Genomic DNA, 19,453 nt, shown 5'->3' with positions numbered 1-19,453 from the left:
CACATACATTTTATACAAACCTAGCAGCTTTTCTTCGTACGCTTTTAATGTGTGCAGTTGGTTGGATTTCTTAGAGGGGCCCTACTTTTGGGGTATCCTCTATTGTGGGACCAGATTAAAAATTATCGGCCTTAAACAGGGCCGTATTTCTTTCTTATTTTTGTTGTTATTTTTTTATAAAAGTGAAGATTCATTCATCATTGCATTACTGGGATTCCTTCTTCGAGAGTCCAAGGCAAAGTTTTATTATGAGTTTATATATAATGTTGAACGTGGTATCCGAAAACATACGTTTTGAAGTTGTTTTGTAAGTTATCTTCAGTTAGAAATTGAAACATGATTGTTAAAAAAACGATGACTTATGATACTCGTTTTTTATTGAAGTTGACTTGAATCAGAAATAAGTACAAACAACATTATTTTTAAAGATACATAACTCTCAATAAGTTAAAAGTTCTGAAAGTAAAAGTCAACAACGCCTGTTTGTCTCTCATGAAGCATGCTGATCGACTAGGGAAAAATTCATTGCCTCTCATGAAGCATGCTGATAGACTAGGGAAAACTGCATTCTGAAAAACAAAATAATTCATTATCATATAAACAAACTCTTAATTAACATTTACTAACCGGAGTGATTCTGTTTAAACAGTATTGATGTGTAAATAGAAGCATTTCAAAACAATGTAGATACAAAGCATGTTGCATAGATACTATAGGACCATCAACATCCGGGTGTTCTGGGTGTTTTATATCTGACTCGGTTTCAGTGCATGTATAGTCACGTCTATTTTAGATGGCCCTTAATAAAGCTTTTTAGCAATATTCTATGAAGATTATTAAAATGACTATTTTAAGTGTACTCCTTTTATAAGTATTTGACAAAAATACATATACTAGACTCGACTTTGACTTTAAATCACATGAGGCTGTAACAGTCCGAGGTGGTGACAAACGTATTATTTATACCATTTGACGGATACAACCACTTAGGATTAAAATACTTTCCTTCTTAGCACAGCAAAATGCTCACATATGTTTATTGTCTATAACTGTTGATTTGCGAGATGCAGATTATTACTGAACCTGTATTTCCTGTGAAAGAAGAACAATGTCTCAGTGATTACCTTCCGTATAACGACCAATTAAATGTAGAGGCCAATTAAACACTCACAATTTACTCGTAAATTATAGTTAAACTCGTCAATTAACATCAAAGACGGATCTTTTCTAGGATTATTAGGTTCAAGTAGTGTTCGGAACGCATAAAACACTCAGTATGCATATATACTGACAATAACGCTGTAAGGATCACTGGTGCATGTCTAATTATCTTATCAGTATTATTGTTGGCTTCAAAGTCTGTTTGTACTATAGTCCTTTCGCGAAAACAAATGCCTGTTTATGCGTAGTTTCACTTGAATAATTCAGCAATGAAGTCGCAATTAGAACTATCCCGAAATGGCTGACCTTTTGAGCAATGCTGGTTTTAACAGTATCCGCAAAAGGCCTATAAAAACATACCCGGTCCTAGCCATGCGTATCTGACCGAAGAGTCATCAAATGTCGTCGTCTTAAGAAGTTTCAGGTCAGCGGAGACTTTTTCCCACGGAATTCCGTTCAGGTTGATCTCACCGGCAATTCCTAAAAGTATGTTTCAAGAAATATTCACACAAGATTAAGGTGATACAATAATTAGAAATCTCGTTTTGGAAGAGGTGTTGAATGGTTGATGATCAATAAACAGTATTAAAATAAGAATAAGATTTTGGAGGAAATATAAATGTTTTGCTAGGTTAGAATTAGATGAAAACACATGTTTTTGGCGTTTTAAACACCCAGAAGGTATTTCGGTTATTTTCTGCTAATTCGTGCAATTGCCGTTTTGCGGCGACAGGAGACCATGCGCAAACCGGCCTAGTGGCGGTAGGAAAATACTACAAGAGGCGGGGCAAAAGTGTTACAAAAATCATGCCTTTTCATGCCTACAGGAAGTCATATAGGACTGGATTTCGCACATTTGCTCTTTCGCAGCAAGTATTTCCCTTCAGTCGGTTTACTTTTCGAACCAACGACCGTCGGTTTATTCGATCGGTTCCCGACATACATTGTATGTATAAAGCATTTCAATTCATTCTGAGTGCAAAAGTTCCATTGTTTTCCAAATTGAGAGCTCCGTGCTCGGGCACAAATATGCGATTTGGCACAGAATTTGATTTGATTTAAATAAAAATACATATTGAGAAAAATAAAACAAACCTTGACGGTTGTCCCTTATCTGGAGATCAAAGAAGCCCAATTCACAGCCGTTGTCGGTCTCGGGAGTAAGGCAGATAAACCACCAGAAGTAGCTTTTCACATCCTGACTGTAGAACTGCTCCACGCGGTGACCGTCCACTGGTTACCGGAAGGTGCAAAACGTCGTATCATGATCATTAACGTAAATAGCACCAACATCTCCACCAACTCATTATCGGAAACCTAAACCCTTAATAACCTAATAACTGGTCTTGACGTTCACTTTGTCAACACCGATTGAAGTATTATATTACAAAGTGAACTTTCAGTTAAATTTACTAATACTCTCCATGCAGTAGCAAAATATAACACTTTTTACGGGTTATATCTTTATACTTCAACATCAAAGTACTGGTACAGACACGCTTGATAAATACCAATGAATGGCATTTGTTGTTCATCTGTGTCTGATCAACACGCAAGCTAGTCTCAGCTAGAGGAAGTCCTAAATGTTACAAATACAATCTAGTGTTTACCTTGACGTAGCTCCGCCCATCCGCACATGTTGATGGTAAGATCGTAGTCAAACAAGAACGTGTCACATTTCTTACTTGTCTGATTGCTGTATATAGAGCGGTTATAAAGTTACAGACTTTAAGATTTTAGGGTGCAATGGAAACGGCTTTAAATACTAATAAGGCAATATACTAGAAACAAACAAGACAGTATTCCTTATATTTATGACGTTTAAAGGGACTATACACTAGATGGTTCCAAAATCGGCAAACACAGTATTTCCTCAAATCAAAACTAGAATTGTCAATACGAGCTAGTATGAGGACAATAATAATTTTACATAATAAAATAATAATTTGTCACTGTCTCAGCTTAGTTGACCCGTATAAAAATAGCGCATAACGGTTTCCCAGTTTATAGTGTCTATATTTAGAATGTGAAAGTCAGGTGATTAGTACAAGTACATATACCGACGCTATTTTTAAAGTAACAGTGATTAACGTAGTAGACAAACCTAGTTATGATTCGATTTTGAAAAATTCGCGAAACCTTCGAAAGATACATAAGCGATGTGATACATCAGATTCAATGAGTTGTACACAACAGATATCATTTTGATGTAAGTTTTAGATAATTATCTTCTTATTTTTCTTGCTGTTTTATAATCTGGTGTCTAGTCCCTTTAAAATATTGGAATAATTATGCAATGTTTCGTAAGTAACATAGATATAAATTATAATACAAAATATAATGCACTAATGTGTCATACAATGAGATGGTGGCACGACGCCATTTACTTCCATTTTTGGACCATTTGTTGGTGGTTTTCCCGAAAGGCGTGAACTCTCCTATCTCCATGGTGTAGATACTCAACCATTCTCCTGTCGCAATCTACAAAATCAGTTTTTGTTTGGGTACTATACTATTCGGTGGTGTAGTCATTATATAAATAGATTTATGTTTAACCTCAGGTGACTGTGCCTTTGGCGTTGACCGACATATTTATTGATAACAGACACTGGATGATAAAATGGAGTCTATCATTTAGCGTCTTTATTAAGTGTTGTTGTGTGTGTGTTTTCGTATTTGTGTTATGGATGCGATAAAACAAAAACATAATAAGTATTGTTGTTATGTGTCACAACTCAAACTGCATCAATATGTCCTTGAGTGTCATATAGTCACTGAAAGGTTTTCAAAGATCATTAACTTTAACTTTCAACTTTTATTTTCAAATGCTAAGATCCGCTGTTTGCAGACTACAAAAGAAAGACTGTATGCAAATGTGTTTTGTTTGAACTTTTTGTGTTCTATGTGAGTTTTGTTTGAACGGTGTATCTGTTTTATTCGGACGGTGTGTGGTCTATCTGTGCTTTGTTAGTCTATCTGTGTTTTGTTAGGACGGTATGTGGTCTGCCTGTGTTTTGTTTGGACTGTGTGTGGTATATCTGTATTTTGTTTGAACAGTGTGTGATCTATCAGTTTTATTTGAACGGTGTGTGGTCAATCTTTGTTTGGTTTTTGTTTGAACGGTGTTTGGTCTATCTGTGTTTTGTTTGAAGGTTATGTGTTCTATATGTTTTATTTGAACGGTATGTGGTATATCTGTGTTTAGTTTGGACGGTGTGTGTTTTATCGTTGTTTATAGAACTGTGTGTTGTCTATCTGTGTTTTATTAAACGGTGTGTGGTCTATCTTTGTTTTGTTTGAACGGTGCCACGCCTATATGTGTTGTGTTTCAACGGTGCGACGTCTATATGTGTTTTGTTTGAACGGAGCGACGTATGTCTGTGTTTTGTATTAAGGTGCGACGTCCATCTCTGTTTTGTTTGAACAGTGCGCTGTCTATCTGTGTTTTGTTTGAACTATGTGCATTTTAAAATGAATCCGGTATTGCACAGGAAGCTAGTGAAGTTCTTTTAACACTGGTGTGATGTGGTTGAATCGAGGTGTCATGGTAATGATACGAGCTGCCGTGTTTAGGACTATTTGAAGTTTGTTCAAGATCGATTTCATGGCCATGAAACAGAGAGTTGCAGTAGTCAAGCCTGGATGTTACAAGAGGGGTCACAAGGGTTTTGGTTGCATCACTGGTTAGATATTGCCTTATGTGGCCTACTTGTCGTTATTTAGCATAGTTAAGTCTAGGATACGATCTGCATTGCGTTTGGAGCTTAACAGTATTGTTAAGTATTAGTATTAGTTTTCTTTGTTTGCACTTAATTTTAGCATATTGTGGTCATTAAGGGGACAATATCGTTGAGTCAGGCTTTTACTTGCCGCACAGCTTCAACTTGTGTAATTTTGTTTGCAAGTTCAAATAATAAGTATAACTGAGAGTCATCAGTGTAGAAATGATCACCAAATCCGTGGTTTTGCAAATACCACCAACTGGTTTAGTTCTACATAATGTAGTTTTTGGGTTCTTACACAGATCCTTGCGGCACACTGTTATTCATAAGCACTGGATTGGAAAGATCCCCATCGGTGCAAACAATTTGATAACGATCCTTTAAATAAGATTTCATCCATGCAAGTGGCTTACTTGATATCCCAAAGTCATGTTCTAAACGATAGAGCAGCATGTTATAATTAACATTGTCGAAAGTAGAAGAGATCCAGTAAAATTAGGATTGCAACTTTGCTCTGGTCTGGAGACTGAAAAATGTCGTTCTGGACCTTGAGTAAAGCTGTTTCTGTTGAGTGAAACTTTCCATATGCCGTTCCTCGTGAAGATTTTTCATTTTCAAATGTCTTTCAACACAACTGTTGGCTACTCTCACTAGAACCTCCGAAATAAACGGGAGGTTGGAGACAGGTCTGAAGTTAGTTAAAGTGTTTGATCAAGGTTTGGCTTCTTTTAAAGCGGTATTATACGTGAACTCTTAAATGCTGTCGGAACGTAAGCAGAGTCTAGAGAAGATTTAATGATTTTCTTCAAAACAGCCAAGAGTTCATCGAACTATGATTTCAATATCCTTGTTGGTATGGATCTAATTCACAAGATTTATTTGGAGATTTCATGATGTTCCGTTTCATTTCCCCGGATGAAGCTTGAGAAAACTCTGTCAGATGACTATCTAACAGCACCTGAATGGATTCAATGTTTATGGCACTGGAGTCGGACAGATTACGTGCAGATATATCACATCTTATAGTGTCTATTTTGCTGATGAAAAAATCACTAAAATTTTGTGTTAGGATCTAAAAGGATTTGAAAGAAGGATATATGACACCTAACAGATGCTTAGTTACTTTGAAAATGATTTTTCTGTGGGTTACAGGATTCTACTTTGTCAAAGTAGTAGTTGACTCCAGTTTGTTTAAGAAGTTTATTTACAATGCCACCATCGTTCCTGTATAGTTCATGGTGAATTGTTAATCTGGCGTAAAGACATTAGCGTTCGAGCATTCGTTTCAATTGGTTTGCATCATTAAACCAAGGGCAAGATGGTCTAAGAGTAATAGTCTTTGTGTGTAACGGATACACACAAACAAAGTCATCAACGTATGAACATAGTAGAACATTACGTAAAGCTTCTGAGGATTTGAATTCAGTTTCAAATGCCTCAATGTTTGAACGTATGTTTCTGAAAGATACAGTCTTACTGACAGGAGCAGGTCTTGCAGCTTTGACACTGATATTCTCTGCTAGATGGTCACGTGCTACCTTTCCATAATTATCAGATAGACCGGGATCGGTAACATCTATATTAGAGACTATGTGTTCCGTATCCTTAGTGATCACAACATCTTAAGTATGTCGACCAATATGTGTGGGTTCACTGACATGTTGCCGCATTCCACATGAGTCAAGGAAACTGATGAACCTGGCGGAATCCCTGTCAGCAGGTATGTCTAGATAGAAGTTAAGATCGCCTCTAATAATGACGTTCTTATCTTGAGTTGCATATCTTGATAGAAACTCTGGCCATTCTTGTTCAAGAAAGTCACTGTATGTCTGAAAACATTTTTCTGTTTTTTGGTGGAGGCCTATGTATCACTGCTATGCGTAATGAGTAGCCATTTATGGTCATATTGCATTTCATGAACTCAAAGTTAGGGAAATAACTATCATAACTTGATTCAAAAATACAGATGTCTATAGAGGTCTTGTATAAAAGTGCCACACCCCTCAAAACCTCCCACTGCGAGGGACATAGCCTTGACTGCAAAGCATGTTACAGTAGTGAAATAGATGGGTCGGGGGATAAGCGTAATGATATATTGATTAAAAAGTTGCGATTTCACTACAGATATACACCGTAATGGACGATAGAAAAAGCCTTGATTGTAAAGCATGTAACAGCAGTGAAATAGATGGGCCTGGGAGAAGCTTTATGGGATATTGATTAAAGAGTTGAGATTTTAATATTTAAACTGTTCTGATTAATGACATGGGACTAAAGCGTAGAAAATATTTGTTTTACATGTGTTTCCATTAACCCGACCGACCCTATATTCTCCTCCCGATCATACACTTTATTGGCCTTACTGTGGATGTTTTTAAACCAATTAAAATAAATGTGCATTTTTAGTGAATTTGTTAGATTTAACCATTTCATATTTAAAACTTTCCCGGTTCTTATGCTTACATACACTGTATTTTTGGAGATGCTAGTGGAAACGAAGGCCTTTTTTAAGGCCTTGACATGACATGAGAATGTCCATACAGTGGTATCATTTAAGACGTCGTCTTCATATCGTTTGACCTAGACTCCATAAATGCTTTATTGGCTGATATATTATGCTACATATGTCCTTTGACGCTCTTAGACAAAGTCCAGTATGATTGTAAAATTGCTTTTGTTAACATGTTGTAAACGTTTGTTTGATATAAGCAATCAAGTGTATATAGGATGTAGTTTATAACATAACTAACGGCACAGGAGTGATATAACCCCATGCAATATTTTTCATATTTGAAAAGTATAATAACTATGCAAATTAGGTAACCGCATCACAAAAAAAAATGTATTCATACGCGCTGTCAAAAAACGTAAACAAACATCAGAAACAATGTTTCAAAATAAATCCTGTTGGTCTCAACAAACTCAGCTCCACGATAAAACGAATGGTGAAGAAGGCTGGGCTTAATCCAAAGAAACGACCCCCGATCAAATCGCCAGAAAATACCTCGTCCAGGAATCGAATCATGAATGACAACAATGTTCCTGCGAACCAGATTATTTAAATATCGGGACACAAGAACACTGCATCTTTAAACAACCATAGCCACATAAATCAATACAAGATATTATCCAACATCCAGTACTCCAGTGAAAATACCTGCACAATGCTCAGTGTATGCACACAGTTCGCCAGCAATGCTCAAGTGCACACAGTCATTGATTCAACATGAAATCGCACTTTTTCAAATTCACGGAGGTAAAACTCATTGTGCATATCTATCAAAATGACAAAAATCCATGATGTAGTCACACAGCTACAAAGCGAATCCGCACTACAGAAAGCGACTGTGACGCTACTTACGGTCTTTTCAAACTTCAACCGCCAGAGGACGTATGCTCTTTACGCACTCACGTTATTACTAATGACGTCAAGTAGTTATGACATTGCTCTCATTATTGATTTGCTTATGGAATAAAATATGAATTCATTTTTTTTTTTTTTTTTTAAATGAATCATTTGAAAATTGGTTGATAATTGATACATGAATGTTTTGTATTGTATACATGTTTTAATATATGACTATTTTCTTTCATGCGAATGAGGCATCCTAATAGCACTCAATATAAGTTCTTCGCTCTATGACACGAGAATGTGTATTGAAAAAACTTTGACCTAGATTTCGACCGTAACTGGGTTATGTTATAAACAGAATCTCAAATTCGTGATTATTTTGTATCAAATGTATTTAACTCGTCATTTAAAGACGATAAAAACTCGGCAAAGCCTCGTTTTTATCGTTTTAAAATGAACTCGCTTAATAAATTTGGTACAAAATAAACACTCATTTGAGATCCTCTATTTATATAATATTTACCATATCACAGACTGTAATACCCTCGTACATTTTTAATGTTGTTGCTGGGATTCTCTCCTAAGATGTGGTACTGAATATTGACGTTAAGATCAAGTGCGTTAATAACTCCAATGGGTGCGTATGTAACCCTGCCTTTTAGAGAGTGATAATTTACTGTGTTTTAGTACGGCTCTCACTCAAGAGGTCCTTTCGGGGCTCCTCGGCCATTTTTATCGGAAACAACCTCGGATGTATTTGGACAGTTTACATACTCAGAATTTGGTATGTATGTTGGTAGTCCAATGCAAGTAGATCTCGTTGTAATTTTATTATGCAGTTAAAATTAATGACTTTACTCTTGGTAATCTTTATTAAGTTTGCAATAATACACTTCACTGACAATCAATTTAAACTAAGATCAACAAATTTAAACTAAACTACTACATTTAATTAATGATATAATTCCATTTTTACGAACTACTTCTACTGATCAACCGGCATTCATCCGAGGGGTTTTTTTCGATAAAAATGGCCTAGGAGCTCTGAATGACAAGAAGTCGTGAGTTCAGCCCTACCATGTGCACGTTTTCTTGGCTTCCCCAAACTTTTATTTATATCAGCTTGGAGCTGTCTTCACCCCACCTATACCACCCCCTTCCCCTCCGTCCCAATCGAGATAAATTACGTTTGTATCAACTTATTGGGTGCAGTAATTACACGCGTATTCTTACCGATTTTGTAAAATCCGTCCTAGTTACCTCAGGCAAAGAAAACTCAAAGAGTTGGCAGGAATAATCGTTCAGCTCAGGACATTGCCAGGAATTGGCCAGGGCACACGCGCAAAGCAAAGTAAGAGTTTTCATTCTGAGATACTTTGCTCTACCGAGTGAAGATTGAAAAGCTGTAACAATGAATAATAACGGATTAAAAACAAATTCAAGGGATGGCAAGGAATAGGCACCCTTTTGTTGAATTAATGAACATTTCTGTCCGTATGCAAAATTCAGATTTGTTTTGGCATGTATCCAAGTACGTATTTAAAGTAACGGTTGTCCGATAAAGACGACCTGCTAAAGCGCTTTTGTGGAATAACGCGCCAAATTCTATCTTTGAAATATAAAATTTCATTAATTTCTATAAACAAGCGGAATTACTTTATAATTTCAAAGAATGTTATTTTGTCACTCTAAACATAGACGAGCGAAAACAATCGCATGAACGTGACCTTTACCAGTCATCAATGTAAGGATTCGGTCGGTGATCCAAATAATCAGGGGTGATCCAGGATTTGACGTAAGAGGGGGACGTTGCATTTTGATTTGGGTCAAGTTTATGACTTCCTGCGGTATGACATTGTTGCAACACAGCACAACCAAATTAGGATAGAGACGTTTGATAACTACCAACCCGTCACGCTCACTTATCAGATAACATAAGGTTATGCCAAACATAACTACACAATCAAAGGCTACATACTAGACACTGAGCCAACTAAAAATATGTGTTTACGCATGACGGACAATATCTTCAGGGACAGGCGTAACAACTAGATAACCAGGAATGGTAGCTCCAAGCCAGTCTTTCTCAGGTGCAACATCCGCATCTTGAAAGGAAACCATGAATGGGCGTGGACGCATACAGATTATTGTTCTACAGTCTGGAACCCTTACTCCGAAACACACACTAGGATACTTAAAATGGTACATAATACTAATAGTGTGGCGCGGTTTTGGACGAACAAAATCCGCAATAGAAATATATCAACCATGCTAGAACGCCCTTGCTGGTAGTCACTGGAGGCAAGTAGGAGCTTATCTCAGTTGCTGTGATGTAAAAGGGTAGTCAACAACCCGGTCGATATCCCAGCTGACAAATCTTTCTTTCCCATCAACCACAACAATGCTACGGCGTACTACAATTTCACCTCCTCCTTCCAATGGGCCATCACTGTGTGGAACAAGCTAAAATCTGAAGTCGTTGGAACATGGAGTACGTCAAGCAAAGGTTTTCCAATATTTCAATTTAAATTGAAGGTAAAGCTATTAGTACATGTTTCTATTCTCATCCTTTCACTATCCACTAATGTCTAACTTCCCTAATATTTCTACTTTCTTCTTAACCTGTAATCTTTCTTCTTTGTTCGAGTGTAACACACTTCAACAATCGCAATATCAGTTGTTGCGTTAATATGACGTGAAATACAATATACAAAATAGTTTTGTCATTTGTGCAATACTTATTTAGGGTAACGTTTTGCTGAACTGTTCATATGCTTGACCGATACAACCAACTATAGACCTTGATGGATTTTTTTGTTTACATTCAGAGAATTTCTGTGATATTTGATTAAGATATATTATGGTTTTCCGTTTCAGACCATCTACTTGGAACTCAAGAACAACTAGTTAAAGAATTAGAAAATAAACTCTTTTCGAGCTAACGCTTCATTTTCACGTGAAATTGGCTAACATTTCAAGGAAGGTTTATTTTTCAAATCCAAAAGGCCATACGACCCTTGAGGACAAACAAGTTGTATACTAGTATTTACAATGGTACATATACATACATGATTAGGAGAAGAAAAGGTATTTATTTTTAACAATGCTCAAAAGAAAATAATAATGTCCATTTGTTTTGTTTTTATTATAGAATGATACTAAACGTAAAACCGTGATTTAAAGAAAGGCATTCAGTCACTCCTAACACGAGCAAAATCAAGTGCAAAACAGTGTCCTTTACCAAGCCATCAACGCAAGATTCGGTTGGTGATCTAAACAACATCATTATTAGTGTGAGGCGATACTGGATTTTATAGCTAAGTGCCCATATAAGTATGTACGGCTTAATAAGGTTTTAACGCTAATATAAGTATGTATCATAAACTTTTTAAGTTAAAACAATTTGATTGTCCAGTCAGAACATTTCATTGACATTTAGGGACGGAATATCGTTTTCAATGTGAGGTTAAACTAGCGGCTTTTAATCACTATTGTATTTCATTGTACTATTAATGATTCGTATTGTTGGTGCGTTTATGAATGCTACGAGCCCCTGGATTGCTCCGATTAGTTAATTCAATAGCAATTGATATGTGAATATTTATTTCAGGGTTGTTCGGCATCACGTCAAATTAAAACTAAGTCTGTTCCAGTACAAAGTTTTCGACCGAATGAAGATGTGATCGCTGTTGTATAAAAATTGACTAAACCTTTTATCTATTAATACAATGGAAACAACATCGGCAAACCCATTATTCAAAAGTGTAGGAAAGGAAATATCAAGTTATGCTATTAACATAGAAATTAAAGCAACACTATTTGAAGAAAATTATTTTACTCAGCTTCTTTTTCAAATCCAATCCTAATGCACAAATAATAACTATCTTACTTGAGCAATTTCATTCCAATGATATTTAAAACTATAGGGACAAGTTTATTGATTCAATCGCTGCTGTGCGATCACGTGATATCAGCCCGCCACCACGCTTAATTATTGGATATTTTAATGCTATATCACATATAATTACAACTTTAAAGACAATACATTAGAGTCTGAGTCTACCTCAAAAATATTGGTTTACACATGGGTAGCAATATCTTCAGGGAAACCTAGATCTACAAGATAATCCAAAAAGGTAAATCTACCATAGTCTTCGTCACACTCACATATCTCCAGCGAAGAAACCAAACCAAAGCCCGAACCTGAAAAGTAGTGGTGCGGCTGCACATGGAGTTTGTCTTTATAAGTAATGGTACATGCATTCGATGTGCACCCTTTTGTTGCAGATATTGCCTAAGATGGAAGTCCGGTGTACCGGGGTCTTGGTTCAGTTGTGTAAAATCAAAAGCTCCAGAAAACAATGGCCAGCATTTTGCTAGACTCAGACTCAGGGCAACAAGAGAAGGCTTTTTCTTTCTTTAAATTCCAGGTTAGAAAACAATTCCGGACTTTCTATATTAAAGCTCATCTTTTTACCTGAAAGAAGAGATGTTTGTCAAACATTATGCCTTCTTAGCTACGCTTTGTCAGGAACATGTGGGATTGAATAAAGGTTGCAGTGGTTATTAATAGTTACAAACGCTTTTATGAAAGTGAAGAATAACATTTCGACGGTTTCGAAATGAAACTACTTCGGCCATTAGGAACGCTACAGAACTTACTATGCAAATTCTCAGCAAAAATCTGCTACGGGTCAATCAAGACAAAAGGATGGTAGACAATTTTAAAAGCATTTATTGGTACTCAGACTTAGCCATGTATCAATGCAATATTTGATCCTTCAAGCGCCAGGTTTTGTCTAGATGATGGAGGTAAAGCGGAACTTCTTAATACTCATTTTATATTTCAATCTTTACTAGACGATAGACGTTATGACGTTCCCCTTGTCACTAACTGTCCTAATATAGACATTCTTGAAAATATAACGTTGGTACCAATTGTGATTACAGACATTCTGGCAATACTGCCAATAAGTCAAGCGTCGGAACCTGACGGTAAAATATGTCTCTCTACTGGTATGTATGTCTGGGCTGTTATAGAAAAAAAAGATGATACGAAACTTTCTGTGAACTATCGGCCTATTCCATTATTAAACACAATGGAAAATGTGTTTAAACGGGTTATATATCAGCATATATTCAATCATTTTCGTGATGCGCACATTTCTACACCCTTCCAGTCCGGCTAGCCGATTCCACTGTTAGTCAACTTACTTTCCTCTATAACACATTTTGTAAGGCCTAAGATGACGGTATTGAAGTCAAAACGGTGTTTTTTTCAGCAACGTCTTTGACAATGTTTGGCACAATGGTCTGCTTGTCAATTCACAAGAATCTGGTGTTCGCGGAAACTTATGTTCACGGTTTAGTGATTATCTCACCAATCGCGAGCTCTCCGGGTCTAAATCAAGTTGGGTCTTTCTTGAGATTTGATGTCCGAAATGATCAATTTTAGGTCTTTATTATTTCTAGTTTTCATAAATGACATTGTTGTTAACATCGGAAGTAATATCAGACTACAGTATTTGCAGATGATTTCAGTCTTTATATACTTGTTGAAGAACCATTAAGGGTGACAAATGAATTGCCAATGAAACAAAAACATTTCTGTCCTTCATAGACAACCGCCTTAACCATATAATATGTCTTCTAAACAAAATGTATAGCGGTATGGTCCCAGAGTATATTTTATCCCTAACACATTCGATTGTCACTACTTGTAATTACGAACTCCGTAATTCCTCTTATATCAGAACGGTATTCTCTCGTACTAACCCTTAGTATTCTTCCTTCTTGCTTCTACTGTAAGGGCGTGGATGACCTTCCAAAACACGCGCGGAATAGTCCTTCAATTTCAGTTTTAAACGGTTTTTTCTATGGCCAAATTCCAATTTGCCCTTCCTACCTTTCCCACGGAAGGCAACGTCTGCATGTTAGATAACGTACTAAATGCAGTGCCCTTGAATACCACCTTTTCTGCAAACATATAGTGAATTCGCCCCTATGCACATATGGGAAAGTTGAAAATAACACTCATTTGTTTCATTCAATGTCCCCAATACTCAAGCATCAGAGTAACACTCATTCATGACATGTCAAAAATTACAGAAGTAAACGTTGAATTCATTCTCATTGAAAATGCAACCTTCGATAACGAGGCCAACTGCAGAATCTTTACTATTGTTCAGACTTTTATAAAGGATTAGAAACGCTTAAGATTATCTAAACTGTTCTTCCTTTGTTGAGTACCCAGCTTTCATTTCTCCCTCGTTTATTTCATATTTATCTCCCTTGAAAACGTTTTATATCTTTTCACACATTGCTCGATCAATCCACCAGTCTAAATATGATACCTAGCATTAATATTTTTTCATCAATAAATACTGATAACAAATTAAAAACTTACTCATACATATATTGTCTTCTAATATGTTCATTCTACCGTCATTCTACAGTGTATTAGTGTAAGTAAAGCTACAACCGCAAAGAAACATTAAAAGCTCTGCTTTCATTTCAATCCGATTCAAAATATCATGTATATAATGACAAACAATGTTGCAATGTATGATACTTATATTAAATACAATTTGTTTAAATTAAGCGTTGAACGAGGTCAAAGTTTTCATGAGACTGTTTACTGCGACCTTGACGTTTGATCAATTGACAACGCGCCTAATAGCGGTCAAATTGTAATTGCAACCTACCAAAGTGTTACGAGATCCTAGGCTACAACGTTTTCGCAGTATTTATATCACACAGTGTTCAGAATAATGTTGCTCGTGACCTGTAGCTTTTAACTATTGCACTCATAAGCAATAGGGCTAATCAATTGGTCAAGGGCTACCTAGAACTTATGCTTAATATTCCTAGGTAATACGATTTTCGCGTTATTGTGAGAACAATGTTTTCATGAGACAGTTAATTGTAAACGTGTCCTTTGACCTTATGATTTCAAATTCAATAAGGGTCATCTACTGAACAACAACAAACTACCACTGATAAATCATAGTCCTTTGTCAAACAGTTCTCGAGTTATTGTGCCGAAAAAGTATTCATAAAAAGTTGGCAGTTACCATTGATCGACTTAACTCACACTAGGGGTCATTTATCGGCAAAGAGCAACCTATCAATGAAGTTCCATTTTCCAAGGTCAAACTGTTTTCAAGGTTTTCCGCGCGGACAACATTTTCGTTAGAGGTTTGAATGTGATCTTGATCGTGGTCATACTAACTTCAAAAACAAAATGTGCCATCTATGAGTCGTCCTATGACTAAAGTGTTTATGTCTGCGCTCATCACAGAATCCAATGGACGTTACACTTGAGACTGTGAAATAACGATTGATAGGAAAAACATCTGATAAGTGATGGTGCAGGTTTTCTTGTGTTTATTCAAACGCCGAAATGTCCTTTTAGAGGAAATTTTAGGGTTTATGCTCCATTCTGGACGTACAGAAAAAATGTCTTAAAAGAAGAATAGAACATTAATGATATAACATATACGCAATACCCATAGGTACAATCTGTTTCAACACCGACAACAATTCTAACTAATCTCTATCATCAATTGTCTGACGGTATTGTGTAGTCGTCTTGAAATGGCGTGTAGGTGTAAGCTGTTGCAATTTTACCTAGCTCAATAACAGATATAGCTAATCTCTACCATATTCGTGCAAAATTAGCATACAACGTGCAGAACATAGATATATATATATAGGTATTTATTCATGGTAAGCGTTCAGCCCATGAGTAATACATATTTCAAACAATAATTCAAAAAATAAAACATTTCATTTGCGTATAGTATTTATGTTATTAGTTGAAATAAGTTCAGTGAATTTCATAGTATTTGGGCTACGCTAATTATATCGGTTTGAGTTGTTGTGGTATTGTCCACTAATCCTAAGCCAGTTTAGAGCATTTACTGTAACTTCAAATACATGGGGATACGTCGACTGAATTGATATAGAGCTGTGCATTTTGAATGGAATTATTGCTGAATTTGTTTGTAAAAAAATGATTTTCCCTAAACAAAACGTGTATGTTAATAAAAGGAAATGATATATATGATGTATTGTGTTTTCCTATCGTATGATATCTAACCAAAGCAACGGAAAACGTTTAGAAACGATTGAAATGGGGCATGCATGCATTGTAACACTAAATACATGGGGATGGGGGATTACGACGATTGAAGTGACATTTACAAAAACAAATGACACAAGACGCCATAAAGATATAGATATGTTTGTTTCTTCGCCCAGTGTGGGCACAACCGCTGTCAGCACATTTTTCACTTTTATTTATGTGCTCTTCACCCATTCCCATAGTTCAAATAAAATTTGCAACTCTCACATATTTGCCCGCAGATAGTCTTTCTGCGCCTCGCGCTTTGATTTTGTTTAGGTGCTATAGTGTTGGGTGTGGGTGGGTGTGTAAGCTTATTTATACTCGCACTCGGGCCTTGCCCATTCGGCGAGTGCTCCGTTAAGATTTTTAGTCATTTTAGGTTTTTGGAGCAATGTGCACAGACAGAATGTAACCCTGGTTAGAGCTACCCTGGTTCTTTAACGTGCACCAGTGTATAGCACTGTCACACGGGACCCCCATTTAACGTCCCTCCCGGAAGACGATTAGTTTTTTTAGTGATACGACGGGGGATCGAACCTGCGACCCCTGGATTGATAGTCAAGTGTGTTACCTCAAGACCACGGATCCGCCACAATGTGTTGGGTGTAATATTAAGTAATTATTTAAATAGTTGAGCGATGTATGTTTAACCCCATGTGATTGTCCCTTTGTTTTCTTCGCCGTTCAAAGGCGGCGATCCACATATCTTTTGATAGAGACTGGACGATACAGCGGAGTCTATCCATAAGCGCCTTTCTTATGTGTCCTTTTTGTTTATTTTTTCATTTGACTTGGATGCGATGAAATAAAACATAAACAGTGCTGTTGTTATTTGTAACAACCAAAACTGCATCAACACGACCTTGTGTGTACATCAGTCACTAAAATTTCTTCAACTTCAATTTTCAACTTTTATTTTCAAATACTAAGATACGCTACAAACGAAAGAATATATGTAAATACATGTTTAAATCGGTGGATTTATTTTACCAGCCACATGCAGACTGTACCGTATGCCATAATAAAAGTTATTGCAGAGTTTAATTTTTGTGACAAGGGGATTACCCACGTCTTTGTGAAACAAGTTCGGTGATGATAAGGTATAGTTTTGTTTTAAGCTTCATTATAAGCATTACAACACCCTTAGATAAGCTACAATGATTGTCTTCAATCCATACGGCTACGTAAACTTAAAATGCTTCCTCCGAATAGACTTACGGATCGGTTATTTGGCCTTTTAAAAACTAATTAGAAAAGAGTTTATAATGAAGAATAGACAATAAAAGTTTTACCGACCTACCTACCTATCTACCTACCCTTTTTTGGAATTGGTAGCGGATAAAAATATTTTTTATGGCCATAACATGACATGTTCCTGGTACATGAGAATTTCCCTACAGTGGTGTCATTTTAGACGTGGTCTTATGATCGTTTGACCTAGCCTCGTTGAATGCTTTTTGGATGAAAAATTGTGCTACATATGTCCTTTAATTGACGCTTTTAGACAACGTCATGTAGGATTATAAAATTGCTTTTGTTTACATGGTGCATACATTGTTTCATTACAAATAAGCAAATACGTGTATATAATTTATATGGTAGTTTATATAATATTGACCATGTAACAGACAGTACCTTCGTACCTATTTAATTTTTTTGCTGGGATTCTCTTCTAAGACGTGGTACTGAATATCGACGTTTATATTAAGTGCGTTAACTCCAATGGGTGCGTATATAAGTGTGTCTCTTAGAGAGCGAAACTGTCATGTGTTGTATGTCTACGGCTTTCACTCAAGAGGTTGTGAGATCTGCCCTACTAGGGGCACGTTTTCCTGGCTTCGCCAAAAGAACGTTTAGAATATCAATATCGGTTATTAAACATCACAGGTATTCATTTTACCTTGGATAATTCTCTATCCCACCGCCAACACTCCCCCTCCCCACGTCCCTTTCGAGATAAATTATGTGTGCACCAACTTATCGGGTATAATAATAACACGCGTATGCTTACCGTTTTTAGAAACTCGTTCCTAGTTACCCCGGGTGAGGTATAATCAAAGAGTGTGCAGTTGTAATCGGTCTGCTCAGGACATTTCCAGGAATTGGCCAGGGCACATGCGCCAAGTAAGAGAAGAATTTTCATTCTGAGTTGCTATTCTACCGAGTGAAGATTGAAAATCTGTAACACAAATAATAACGGAACTAGGGATCGCAAGGAACAATCATCCCTTTCTTTTTATTTTTATACATGAGTGTACGTATGCAAAAATCAGAATTGTCATATCAAATATACTTCTATATACAAATATATAGATACTTTGAATACGTAATTGGATAAATGCCAACAACAAGGTTTGAATGTATATTCAAACCTTGTTGTTGGCATTTATCCAATTACGTATTCAAAGTAAAGGTTGCCCGCTAAAGACGACCTGTATGCGTGTAGACTGCATATAAACCCCTCCAACACTACCCCCACCCCACCCTCTATGCGTGTAGACTGCATATTAACCCCTCCAACACTACCCCCAAGAGTATCGTGTAATTATTGATGAATTCGTATTGTTGGTGCGTTCATGCAGTACGAGTGTTCTAATATAAATGTGTCGACCGAATAAAGGTGTGATCGTTGTTGTAACAAAATGACTAAATAATTTATTTATGAACACAATGGAAACAACTTCGTCAAGCCCATTATTCTAAAGTGTAAGAAAAATTAAGTTAAGGTATAAACATAGACATTACAACAACAATATTTGAAGAAAACTATTTTACTCAGCTTCGTCGTCAAATCCAATCCTTACACACAACTTATAACTATCTTACTTGAGCAATTCCCTTCCAATAATAGTTAAAACTACAGGGACAACTTAATTTATTCAATCGCTGCTGCGCGATCACGTGATACCAGGCCGCCACCACGCTTAGTTATTGGACAACTTAAGGCTATATCACACATAATGACACATTATTTAAAACCAACACACTAGACACTGAGTCTTCTACAAAAACAAAGGTTCAAACAAGGATGGCAATATCTTCAGGGAAACCCATATCTACAAGATAATCCAAAAAGTTTAACCTACCATA

General features: G+C 36.4%; 1 protein-coding gene across 3 annotated transcripts; it reads right to left on the bottom strand.

Annotated features, from left to right (window-relative positions):
- Positions 1–359: 359 nt before the first annotated feature.
- Positions 360–19,230, bottom strand: LOC128203671 (uncharacterized). Of its 3 annotated transcripts, none has more exons than XM_052905195.1 (7): positions 19,139–19,230; positions 18,375–18,542; positions 3,521–3,642; positions 2,772–2,857; positions 2,257–2,394; positions 1,522–1,641; positions 360–569 (listed from the first exon to the last, which is right to left on the bottom strand). In XM_052905195.1, exons 2-7 carry the CDS (start codon positions 18,504–18,506, stop codon positions 553–555), a joined length of 615 nt encoding a protein of 204 aa, XP_052761155.1. In that variant the 5' UTR covers positions 18,507–18,542; positions 19,139–19,230; the 3' UTR covers positions 360–552. The 3 variants fall into 3 exon arrangements, with proteins under 3 accessions (XP_052761155.1, XP_052761154.1, XP_052761153.1); XM_052905194.1 differs by lacking the exons at positions 18,375–18,542; positions 19,139–19,230 and adding exons at positions 9,469–9,638; positions 12,125–12,145; XM_052905193.1 differs by lacking the exons at positions 18,375–18,542; positions 19,139–19,230 and adding exons at positions 9,469–9,638; positions 12,074–12,144.
- Between the last annotated feature and the right edge of the window lie 223 nt (positions 19,231–19,453).

This window comes from Mya arenaria, chromosome 9 (genome assembly GCF_026914265.1).
Source record: "Mya arenaria isolate MELC-2E11 chromosome 9, ASM2691426v1".
NCBI lineage: Eukaryota > Metazoa > Mollusca > Bivalvia > Myida > Myidae > Mya > Mya arenaria.
The sequence above is the reverse complement of the archived record's forward strand: the minus strand, read 5'-3'. Positions and strand labels throughout refer to the sequence as shown.